Source organism: Alligator sinensis, unplaced genomic scaffold, assembly GCF_000455745.1.
Source record: "Alligator sinensis unplaced genomic scaffold, ASM45574v1 scaffold2383_1, whole genome shotgun sequence".
Classification (NCBI taxonomy): domain Eukaryota; kingdom Metazoa; phylum Chordata; order Crocodylia; family Alligatoridae; genus Alligator; species Alligator sinensis.
The window spans coordinates 10,774-21,112 of record NW_005843428.1 but is presented as its reverse complement, the minus strand read 5'-3'; the positions used below and the strand labels follow the sequence as shown (position 1 = coordinate 21,112).

The 10,339-nt window shown below is 63.5% G+C and overlaps 2 protein-coding genes across 5 annotated transcripts in view; both read right to left on the bottom strand.

The window, feature by feature from the left end:
* Positions 1 to 2,726: 2,726 nt before the first annotated feature.
* Positions 2,727 to 10,250, bottom strand: PCYT2 (phosphate cytidylyltransferase 2, ethanolamine). 4 transcript variants are annotated; one of them, XM_006038669.3, is made up of 11 exons: positions 9,926 to 10,250; positions 9,426 to 9,492; positions 8,934 to 9,018; positions 8,300 to 8,344; positions 6,918 to 7,056; positions 6,528 to 6,610; positions 6,259 to 6,336; positions 5,347 to 5,412; positions 4,941 to 5,006; positions 4,453 to 4,541; positions 2,730 to 4,003 (listed from the first exon to the last, which is right to left on the bottom strand). In XM_006038669.3, the coding sequence occupies exons 1-11, from the start codon at positions 10,029 to 10,031 to the stop codon at positions 3,895 to 3,897; spliced, it is 933 nt and encodes a 310-aa protein (XP_006038731.1). In that variant the 5' UTR covers positions 10,032 to 10,250; the 3' UTR covers positions 2,730 to 3,894. The 4 variants fall into 4 exon arrangements, 3 of the variants coding, with proteins under 3 accessions (XP_025050989.1, XP_025050990.1, XP_006038731.1); XM_025195204.1 differs by lacking the exon at positions 5,347 to 5,412 and having other exon boundaries at positions 2,727 to 4,003; positions 9,926 to 10,159; XM_025195205.1 differs by lacking the exon at positions 9,926 to 10,250 and having other exon boundaries at positions 2,727 to 4,003; positions 9,335 to 9,475.
* SIRT7 (sirtuin 7) overlaps positions 10,109 to 10,339 on the bottom strand; it is a 6,770-nt gene continuing 6,539 nt past the window's right edge. Inside the window, exon 9 of the mRNA XM_025195203.1 lies at positions 10,109 to 10,152. Within this exon, the coding sequence (XP_025050988.1) occupies positions 10,109 to 10,152 (44 nt within the window). The remainder of the gene's footprint in view (positions 10,153 to 10,339) is intronic.

The following is a 10,339-nucleotide window of genomic DNA, read 5'->3' as shown; positions in this document are numbered from 1 at the left end:
CGCCCAGCGCTCCCCGCACGGGCTCCGCGCCAGGCGGACCAGCACGCCGCCCGGCCCGGCCCGGCCCGGCCCCGCAGCAGCCTGGATCCCGGGGAAAGGGGCGTCAGGCCCAGCTCCTGGACCACTGCTGCCAGTGCTGAAAGGCTCCAGTGGGCAGGAGGGCAGCGCTCACCTGAAGCCCGTGCCAGGCACAGGCAGCAATCTCTTCCACCCCCGCCTGGAGGGGACCCAGCAGAGCTCCAGGGCTCCAGCTGCCCGAGTCCTGGGCCCCAGGGAGACGTGGCACGGCCCCCCCTGGGGCCCAAGCCCTTGTTCGTACACAGCTCAGGGCACCCCCACAGCCCACCTGACTGACTGCGTGTGGCCCTACAGATGAGGAGCTGCAACTGCAGCTGGGACGTCCAGGCAGGGCTGGTGGCTGCCGCCTCAGGCTCTGCCTCCCCCCCTACCCAGGGCATGATGGACCCTGCAAACGTGGCCCTTCACCCCATCTCCAGTCCAGCTGCACAGCAAACTCCCCCTGACCCAGCCAGACCTGGCAAGACATGTGCGCTCCAACGTCCTCACAGCACAGCACAGCTGCACCCCAGCCCCAGCTGCCTCTGCTGAAGGCACTGGAAGGAGTGGGGTGCAAGCAGGGCCTGCCCAGGTGGGTGAGGAGGGAGGGTGGGTCTGAGCTCTCGGCAGGCACTGGAGGAGAGCAAGGCTACTGTAGGCAGAGCCGTGGCCCCCCCCCAGCAGCACACGGTCGCTCTCATGGCCTGTGTAGGAGCTGCCGCGTGCATGGTGGACAAGGCCTGTGCTGGAGCCACAGGCTGCGCTGTCTTCCCTGAAAGAGTAAACAAGAGAAGCCCCAACTTGGAATTCATGAGCCCCCGCCTGTCGCCCGCCCCAGGGACGTGCGGGCGGAGATGGGCCCAGAGGCCTTGCGAGTGCGGAGAACATCAGATGCAAAAGACTGCAGATCCAGCATGGCAATGAGGAGCCGTGAGGAACGGCGGCGCCGCCGGGCGCGGCTCCTCCCGGCTGCCGCAGCACAGCAGAAGCTCCCAAACCACGGAGCGGCGGTGGCAGGTTGGTGCCGAGGCGCCGGGAGAGCAGGAATTAAAGAGCTCTGACAGTTTTAATAACCTCCGTGATTGCTGGGCCCGGGGGCGGCCACTCTGCATGGAAATGCTGTGCCTGGGGCAGCTCTACCACCGCGCCTGGGCTGTTTGCATTTAATGGAGCAGGGACCCGCCAGGTCTCACACTGCAGAGGAATTAATTGGGAAGCACACGCACTCTTGACAGACAGCCAGGAGGTTTACCAGGGCCCAGGTGACAGGTAGGAGGCGGCTGCCCTTGGGCTCAGGCCAGGGCCTGTGCCCTGCCCAGCGTTGCCCACAGGCTGGCTCCACTCAGGCAAGGGCTGGACCAGCTGAACCCATGTGGCAATGGGGGAGTCATGGGCCACGCTGGGACCTGCAGGGACCTCCCGGGCTGGAGCCAAGCGCTCTGGGGAAGGGACCAGGGCACTGCTGCAGGGAGGGGGGGCTGGCGTCACAGAGCTTTCTCGAGGGCCCGGCTGGCTGGGCATGCGGGGACAGCATGGGGGGCACGAAGTTGCTGTTCTCTCCAGAGTGCCAGGTCTCCTGGCGCCAGATGAGGGTTGTGTCATCAATGACAGATTTGTTCCTGAAATGCCAACAAGTGACAAACACTGAGCCTGGAGATTGCCATCCTACGGCCCTGCCCAGGGGAGCCAGGGAACATGCAGCCTCCTCCGCCCGTGGCAGGAGACAGGTCCATGTGCAGCCCCTAGTAAAGGGAGAGGAGAGGTCCCAGCCCCGTGCAACGCAGACCTCTCCTGCTGGGGAAGAGGGATCCGCCAGGCCTGGACACCTGGGTCCTCCCCGCACCGACAGGCCAGGGCCGCACTGTCCTGGGACACGGGGAACTCAGAACAGCGCATCTGGCCTCACGTTGCACCACAGGCCCTGGGCACAGGGTGCTGGTGGATCTGACAAAAGCCCACGTGAGCGGAGGTCCCTGACCCCAGGCCGCACCGCATCCCCATGCACTGGCTGACCCCAGGATAGCCCGCAGCTCCTCGAGATGGGCATCCACCCACAGCCAGCCCCCATGCCTGGTCCCCAGGTGGGGGACAGAGCAGGGAAGACTCCAGCGCCCCCCGTGACAGATTGCCAGGCAGTGCCTCTGCCCACCTCTGGCCCCCAGGGCTGGCATGGGCACAAGGACTGCACCCAGAGGGTGGGGATCACCTCAAAGGCAGTGGTGGGCTCCTGTGCCAGGCCCAGCTCTGCGCTGCAGCCAAGGAAGGGGCTGGTATGACCAAGCCAGCCCTGGGAGTGGCGCTGGGAGTACCAGCAGCTGGAGATGGGCACCCTCACAGGACCAGACATCAGGAACGTCACCAAGGGGCAGGGAGAAGGGCACAGGGAGACCTGCAAAGGGGAGCCCGGGGCCCTGGCCACCTCCTGGAGCAGTCTGCATAGTGCCCGGCTCCGGCTCCCACAGCGCCACCCCTGCTCCAGCTCCTCTAGGAAACCACCAGCTTCTCCAAACTGCTCGCCCCAACCAGGACTCCACGGGCCAAGAAGTAGAAGCTGCCTGCACAAAGCTTTGGGCGTGGACGGGCCAGGGCAGCCGCAGTCCTGGGAAGCTCTTCCCTCCTCCGGTCCCATAATCAAGCATCTTGCTGGCCCTGCCAGAGCCAAGAGGAAGGGGCCTAGCTCTGCAGCGACCTCGGAGCAGGGAGGCTGCCTCCGACAGGTCACCACCAAGCAAACAACTCCTCCACGACGTTTTATTAATTTGCAGCAGCAAAAGTTTACAGGAGACTGATAGAAAACACCCACCTGCAAGGACCGAGCCGCAGCTTAGGGGCAGCCCCCCGCCCCCCCAGAAACAAGGCAGAAAGGGCCCCGGCCTGGATTCCCCCGGCTCTGCAGAGCTCCCTCGGGAGCAGGAGGGGACAAGTGCATCAACCCTCCGTGGCTCACTGCCAGTACCAAGGCCAGACACCAGCGTCATAGAGGCCCACGAGCAACAGGCTTCTGTGGCAAGCAGAGTACACCCAGCATGTAGTGTAGAGTCCCTGCGGCTGGTGAGGGCACAGCCACGCCACCCACAGCTCAACCCTAGTGCAGCGGATGGTCTCCTGGGTTGGCTGCGAGAGCCCTTGCTGCTGACCCGCCCTGACAGCTGCTGCACACACCCCACCCGAGCAGCGCCTTTGGGTGCAGGTGGGGACTGGGCTGCTGTCAGGGAAGCCAGTTTGCTAGCACAGGCTGGCTGGCTCCAGGCGAGCTCCCCCCAAACTGAGCAGCGCAGCTCTGGGCACTGCAGAAGCCCCTGCCCAGCACAGAGCAGCACCCCCAGGATCAGGGCTTTCTAAGCCAGGGAAGCAGCTGGCAGATCAGGCCCAGGGCTTCATTCACAAAGGCCCTCAGAAACGGCAGGGATGGGCCAAGAGCTCCCCTATCAATGAGGAAGGGGCTTTTGCTGCATGTAAAGTTGCCTACACCAGGGGCCAATCCAAACCAGACTGCAGACAGGACAAGGGAAGGGAAGGGCAGGGCTGGGTGCTGAGAGCCCAAAACGAGACGCCGGATGTGCCAGCAGATCAAACTACCACAGCACGTTAAAACATTCTTTAGGATTAGAACCGATTCCCCCGTCTCTCCAGGAAGTGTTAATGAGAGAAGTCAGAAGCAGCATCCCAGCATCAGCCCTGTGCCTCAGGCAGCAGAGCAGAGCCAGAGGAGGCAGGACCAGCGCTGTGGGGCCAACAGCAGCCCCAGCTAGGTGCAGGGCCCGGGCCAGCTCACTCCATTTCTCTGGGGAAGAGCCCTGCCTTGCTCGGTGGCCCACCCACAAAGTTATGGCCAGCCTAGCTCTGCGGGCTCCCCGGCTGCTTCTCCTCTTCCAGCTTCTTCATGGCCTCCAGCACTGCCAGCTCCTTGGCTTCCTTCTTCTGGTTCCTGGCTTCAAACTCCAACCTGCAACATGCACAAGGGCCCACGAGGTCACCACAGGCCTCTGCTTCAGCCAGGCTTCCCCACAGCCACGCTATGCTGGCCCCAGCCCCTGGGGGAACAGACACTTTGACCGCAGCTTTGCAGGGCCTCCACTGCCAAAGCCCTGGGAGGTGAAGTCCTCCAATTTCAAAGGGGAAACGGTGACTGTTGGGCAGGAAGGGTGCACCCGGGCCAGAGCAGGGCTGGTTCAGGTGAACTCAGAGTAAGCAAGTAGAGGCAGGAGCAGCACTCAAGGCAGTGATGGGCACGAGGCGCACAATGGGACGTGCAGGGACCCTGCTGCCACCTGCTGCATGGCCATGCGTGCAAACCCATTCTGGAAGCCAGGGGCTGCAAATTGACTCTAGCAGAGCTGGGCGTGCAGCCGGGCCCACCACCTCCTCCAACCCAGCCAAGGGAGGAAAGCCCACCTGTTCTTAATGATCCTCTGCACAATGAGGTCTGTGGTGAGGTTGCTGCCGCTGTTGACCAGCTGGAAAATGCCGCGTCTCTTGGGCTCCTAAAACAAACACAGCAGCTGAGCCGGGGAGAGTGCACCAGCCTCCAGATTTATGACTTCGTGAGCGAGGCTGAGCAGGAGCTGGGGCAGGTCCCCAGGCACTGCGCTGGGCACGTGACACAGAGCCATCTCCTAGGAAGCGGAGCAAACCTGTCTGCCAAGCAAGCAAAGCAAAGGGGAGGGAGCAGCTCCTCCTGGCTGGCAGAGAGGATTGTTCGCACTGCCACAAGGGCACAGGAAGCCAAAGCAAAGCAGTGGCTAACAGAAGGAACGGTCTCGAGGGTGCTGTAGGTTCAGTTGCTGCTGCAGAGCCCGCGGCCACAACCCACCTGGGTGACAGCTCGGCACAAACACCCCCCGCGGGGGCTGAAAGACAGATGGGGATGGGACAGAACTCACCATGTATGGATCGGAGCCATCCTTGTCTGGCACCACCTCCGTCATCCCATGACACACGAGCTCCACCTGGTAAGAGGAGCCCAGTCACTGCCTTGGTCGCTCCCCTCTCCAGGCCCACCCTCCATCCCAGCCAGCCACTGGAACCAAGTGCAGATGCCCCCGCCCCCGCGCTCACCGCAGCAGCAGCAGCCAGGGAACCAAAGCTAACGGTTCCCCTTGCCACAGCCTGGAGGGGGCTGCCGCCCCACGGTCACGAAGCAGTCACAACTGTGAGGCAATACACACGTGCTTCCCCATGTCACGCCACCACGCACCGCCTCCTCCTGGCCTTTGCACAGGGACAGGCCCCCTCGGCACCCCGACTTGCTCGTGTGCACAGGGTCTGGATGGGGGACACCCGACTCACCCGGAAGTGATCCAGCAGGTCAGCCGTGACTGCATACGGGGCACCAATCACCACCTCTGACACATACTGGAAGCAAGCAGCCAGGGATGACTGGAGAAGCAGGGTCCCTCCCCACTGCTCCCTCACTTCCATGTCAGCTCAGCTGCTCAGTTCTGTGAATTCTGGCACTGACTAGGGAGCTGGGAAGTGGGTTCTAGCAGTCAGTGTCCATCACTAGTGCCCACCTCCCCTCTAAAGGGCGTGGACCCCATCATGGCACCTCCAGGTAGCCACTGGCCAGCACGGGAATCTACCTGCCGTACCAGAGCTGACGCCAGGGGCCTCTGCCTGCACAGGCTCCTGCTGCTGGAGAACTGCAGCAGTGTTTCCTCAAGAGGCAGAAGGTGCGAAAGGACCTGAGCTCCAAGAGCTGGTGGCACATGCACCGTCCACCCAGCCAGAATGGAAGACCCGGGGCAGGTGCTTGTGGAGTGCCAGCCATCAGCTGCCCAGCGCACTACAGGAACCCTTACACCCACTGCTCCATTAAAACACAGCAGCCTCTCACAGGCACAATACACCGCACCGCTGCGCTGCAGCACCTGCCTCTGGCTCCTTCTGTAGCTGGATCCTGGGGCAGGAGGCAATGCATTGCCCCCCAGAGCCTTGCCAGGAGCGCCCCAGCATCTCTAGTGACCCAGGCTGTCCCCTTCAGGCTGAGACACTGAGCCCTGGCACCCTGCCAGGATGAGTGTCAGGTTCCACACTGCCAACGCCAGCATCCCTGCACCCAGGAGCTCCCATGGTTCCCCAGGGGGGCCCAGACCAGGCTAACCCTGGTTCCTTGGCATCTGAGGACATGACCCAGGGTTTCCAGGCCAGGGGCCAGAAGGCAGCAGCTCATTCATGCCAGAGCTCTGGCCAGACACTCACCCTGCAGGCCAGGACACTGAGCGTTCGCTCGTGGATGTTCATGATGGGGTAGTTCTTCCCCTTGTAACGATTCACTTCCTGCAGACAAAGCACCAGTCATTGTCAGGGGAAGGACCAAACCCACTCCCTCCCGGCATGACCCCGCATTCAGGCTCCACAGGAGAGGACTCTGCCCTCTCCCCCAACTACCCCAAGGAGGAAGGGGGCCCTGAGCCCAGATGGGGCGTAGGGCAGCCCTCTGAGCCCGGGCCAGGCACTGCCCTACTGACCTGGTCAAAGTGCAGCCCAGCAATGATGTAGGGTCTCTCTGCCAGCTGGTGCACTTTCTCCAGGAAGTCAACGTGGCCAATGTCTAAGCTCCTGTTAAGGACGTGAGGCCGTGGTGTGCCAGAGCCGCTGAGAACAGCAGGGACAGAGAGCCCGAGGCGTGTTCATCACTGGCTGCACATGTGCTGGGGTGGCTGCTCCTTGCCATGTCCCATCCCAGGGAACCAGGGCCCTCCAGCCATAAATCCAGTGTGTGATGGACCTGGGGGTCTTTTCTCCAGGGTCAGACCCTGCCCCACCCCCTCCAGTGCACAGCACTAACCCTTGCTACAGGACATGAGACACCCATCCCTCCCCTCCCTGCCCGTCTCAGCAGCTCAGTCAAAGGATACGGAACAGGTCAAAGGCTCCAGCCACGTAGATGATGGTGTCTCCCGGCTGCGGCTCCTTCCCAGATGCAAACTGGATGATCTTCTGGGACGTCTGCAAGAACTGAGACACTCCAGTCCAGGGGCTGTGACCCTTGGGGCCCTAAAGAGAGGAGCACAAGTTTGGTTCCACCTGCAGCCTAGGGCAGGGTGGAGCGAGTGGGGGACACACACTCCTGGAGGAGTCTCTCCCAGCAGTGTGCCTCGCTGCTGACCTGCCCTCCTGGCACCAAGCAGGCAGGCACACACAGAGTCGCACACTCCCCACCCAGGCCCCTGAGCTGCATGGATGGAGGAGCTCCTCCAAGAGCTGTGGAAGCAGATGCTGGGAAGAGAGTGGTACAGGTCAGGCCTCGTACTGACAGACGGCTGGGCTGGGCTGGTGCGACTCCCCTCTCCAGACAAGCCCATGGGGCAGGGTCTGGCCAAAGTGCTGGAGACCAAGCTGGGAAAGCTCACCAGCCCCACCGTGTGGCAGGTCCGGGACACCGGTCCTCGCTCTGCAAACCCAAGCCCACAGCTCCAAGGCCTGGCCCAGTAAGGAATCGGAGCCAGACGCCGCGACCCCTCGCCCCGGACTGCGGCCCACAGAGAACGGGGCAGCAGAAGGCTCCAAGGCAGACCATGCAGGACCCGAATGCCTTAGCAAGCCTGCAGGGAGCCTGGAGCCAGTCAGCACCACAGTAACCTCCCCACATGGAGCTGAATGGGGGGTGCTGGGCAGAGCACCAAGGAGCTCAGACCAGGGTGCAACCAAACTGGCCACCGTCCCACCCGCCCAGCTGATGTGCACCATCCAGCAAGCAACCAAGGTCTGTGGGGCTGGACACCTGGGAGCACAGAGCCAGGTGCCAGCCCCCATTCTCGCCGGCTCAGGGGTTGTAGGGCAGCATGATTCAGCTGGAGAAGCAGCAGAAGGGTCTATGGACTACAGCTGCAGGAACCCCCAGGCTCTGGCTGGCAGCACGGTGCTGGTTAGTGTGGGTTCGAGCTCTTGGGAAAGCATAATCGCTTGCTGTGACTGTGCAGATAAGGCTTGGAATTTAACCCCTCTTACCCCCAGGGCTGGCTAGCCTGGCTGCTGAGGAAGCCTAAGTAGGACTCCACCCCCAGGGAAAGTGGACTCTATGGCCAAGACAGAGACACAGTGTGGCCTCAGGGGTTCCCACGGCCCAGTGCTGTAGCTGGGCTCCCACTGTCAACAGCAGCCTCCCAGCCCTCTCCACGTTCGCCTGTGCACATCAGGAGCTACGGCAATGGCTCAGAGCCCTGGAGGGCAAACTGCAAGGCATGTCTGCAGCTCTGCTCAACAGGGCACGAATGTCCCGGCCACAACACCCACGCACCTTCCCAAAGTTATCTGTGTGCTTCCGGTAGTCCAGGTCTTCGTCCTGCAAAGAGGCAGGGGGTCAGAGCGCAGGTGCATTCCCAAGGCTGCCAGCCCCTAACAAGCTGGCCAGCACAGGGCAGAACCCGGGCTTCCGTGGGGCCCCGCTGCCACCCTGTGGGAACAGGTTTCTCCACACCGATACTCCAGCAGCTCCGGGGCAGGGAGCACTGCAGGCCAAGCCAGTGGGCTGAAGGGGACAGCCTGTCTCAGCCCCACACCGGCACCCCACGTGGCAGCCAAGGAGGATTTGGCTCTCTGGAGATTGCTCCATGTTCCTTCATGGAGGTCACTGGCAAAAGGCCCGTGACTTCCCATGATGCCTCCTGGAGCCAGAGACTAGAAGCCTTGAGACCCTGCCAAGCAAGGCGAAGTATCAGGCACTAAATCCTTGGCTCCCCGCAGGTCCAAGCAGAGACTAGCAGTGGATTCTGCAAGCCCTGCCCACCTGTGGCTTGCAAAATCCTGTGTCCCTGGAGGCAAGAGATCAAGGAGCTCAGCTCCATCGCCCTGGCGCAAGGCGGCAGCAGCGCCCAGGAGGGAGCAGCAGAGTGGAGGAGCGCGGGAGGGGCCGCCCCAGCTGCCTGACTTACTATGTTGCTGTGGTGCGCCTTCGTCATGAGCAGCATGCGGCCCACAAGATCGGTGGTGGACACGCCTTGGGTGCGTTTGCATTCCCTGCAGAACAGGCAGACGCTGGAGGCGACGCAGCCCACCAAGCCCACACCTGACCCCTCTCCCCTAGCACCATGAAAGGGAAGGATGCTTGGATCCGTGTCTCAGCACCTTGCCGTTCCCCCTGCCCTCGTGGCACAGGAGCTGCGCCCCGGCAGCGTAGCCACCTCGTTTCTCACAGCACCGGGAGCAAAGCTCAGCACCTTCCATAGATTGCTGGCCAGCTGGCTGCTAGCCCACAGCACCTTCCAGAAGGCAAAGCAGCGAAGGCAGGGACCCGACCGGGACCCTCACAGCGCGGTGAAGGCGTCACACTGACCCTTGCATCTCCCCTGTGCTCCTGCTAGCTTGCGGCGCTGAGCAGCAGGTCAGAGCGGAAGAGGGCCCAGACCTGGGGGGCAGCGAGTTACCTGTATCTCCCAGCTGCCTTCACCTCCTCATAGGTGTCCTTGCCATCTACAGTAAGAGTAATGTCATCTAGAGAGAGACAGAAGCGTCTGAGCGCTGTCCCCTCTGCTCCCTGCAAAGCCGAGCGAGCGGCTGGGCGGGGGGAGGCGAGGGCCGAGGGGGGCCAGCCGACACACCGGGGCAGGGGCGATGGCTGCCTGGCCCACGTCCCAGACACCCGTGAGCTGGGTGCTGGAGGTTCAATGTCCAGCCCTTCCCCAGGGCGGGGCAGCCCCACCCCCACCCCCGCACGCGGCGAGAACCGACCCTGTGCCAGGGCAGGGCAGGGGACACCGGAGCCGCTGCTTTCCTGTCGCCTCTCCAGCTCGGCTCCGCCGTCACGTGCCCGGCCTGGGGAAGCTACGGCGGGCGGCACAGGGCTCCAGAGCAGCCCCGAAGGGTCTGGCAGAGGCGGGAGAGGGAACAGGACAGGCCCGACCGCCCTCGGCCCCTGGCCACTCACTGCCGTGCACGCAGAAGTCGCAGTTGTACTTGTCCAGCGTCTCCAGCGTGGTGACGTAGGGGGCCCCCGGCACAATCTCATCCACCCACTTGATGGCTTGCACCATCTTGTACCGCTCCGCCTGGGTGAAAACCGGGGGGCCCTTGTGCTTCGCAATCTCCTCTGGCGGGACAAGAAAGCTGGCTACAGCCGGGCGCGGGGCTGCGCCACGGCACGATGCCCGGCGCCTGCGTGACCGACAGCCCCGAGGGGCCCCCCTCCGGGCACGATCCCCAGCGCCCCCGGGTGTCAGCGTGTGACCGGCGGCCCCGCGGGGACGGCAGCCCGGGGGGGAACACGACACGGTGCGTGCCGTCGGGCCGAGGGAGGACGGCAGGCGGGGGGGGCACGACAGGCCCCGGCAGGGCGGGCCCT

Excerpts from the sequence above, each read along its gene's own strand:
- PCYT2 (XM_006038669.3), bottom strand. The coding sequence starts at position 10,031 with ATGGTGCAAGCCATCAAGTGGGTGGATGAGATTGTGCCGGGGGCCCCC. Across the intron at positions 5,413-6,258 it reads TCAGTGTCCTGGCCTGCAGG|TATGTGTCAGAGGTGGTGAT; the intron begins GTGAGTGTCTGG and ends GCTTGCTTCCAG. Across the intron at positions 5,007-5,346 it reads ACCTGCTGGATCACTTCCGG|GTGGAGCTCGTGTGTCATGG; the intron begins GTGAGTCGGGTG and ends TCCTCTTACCAG.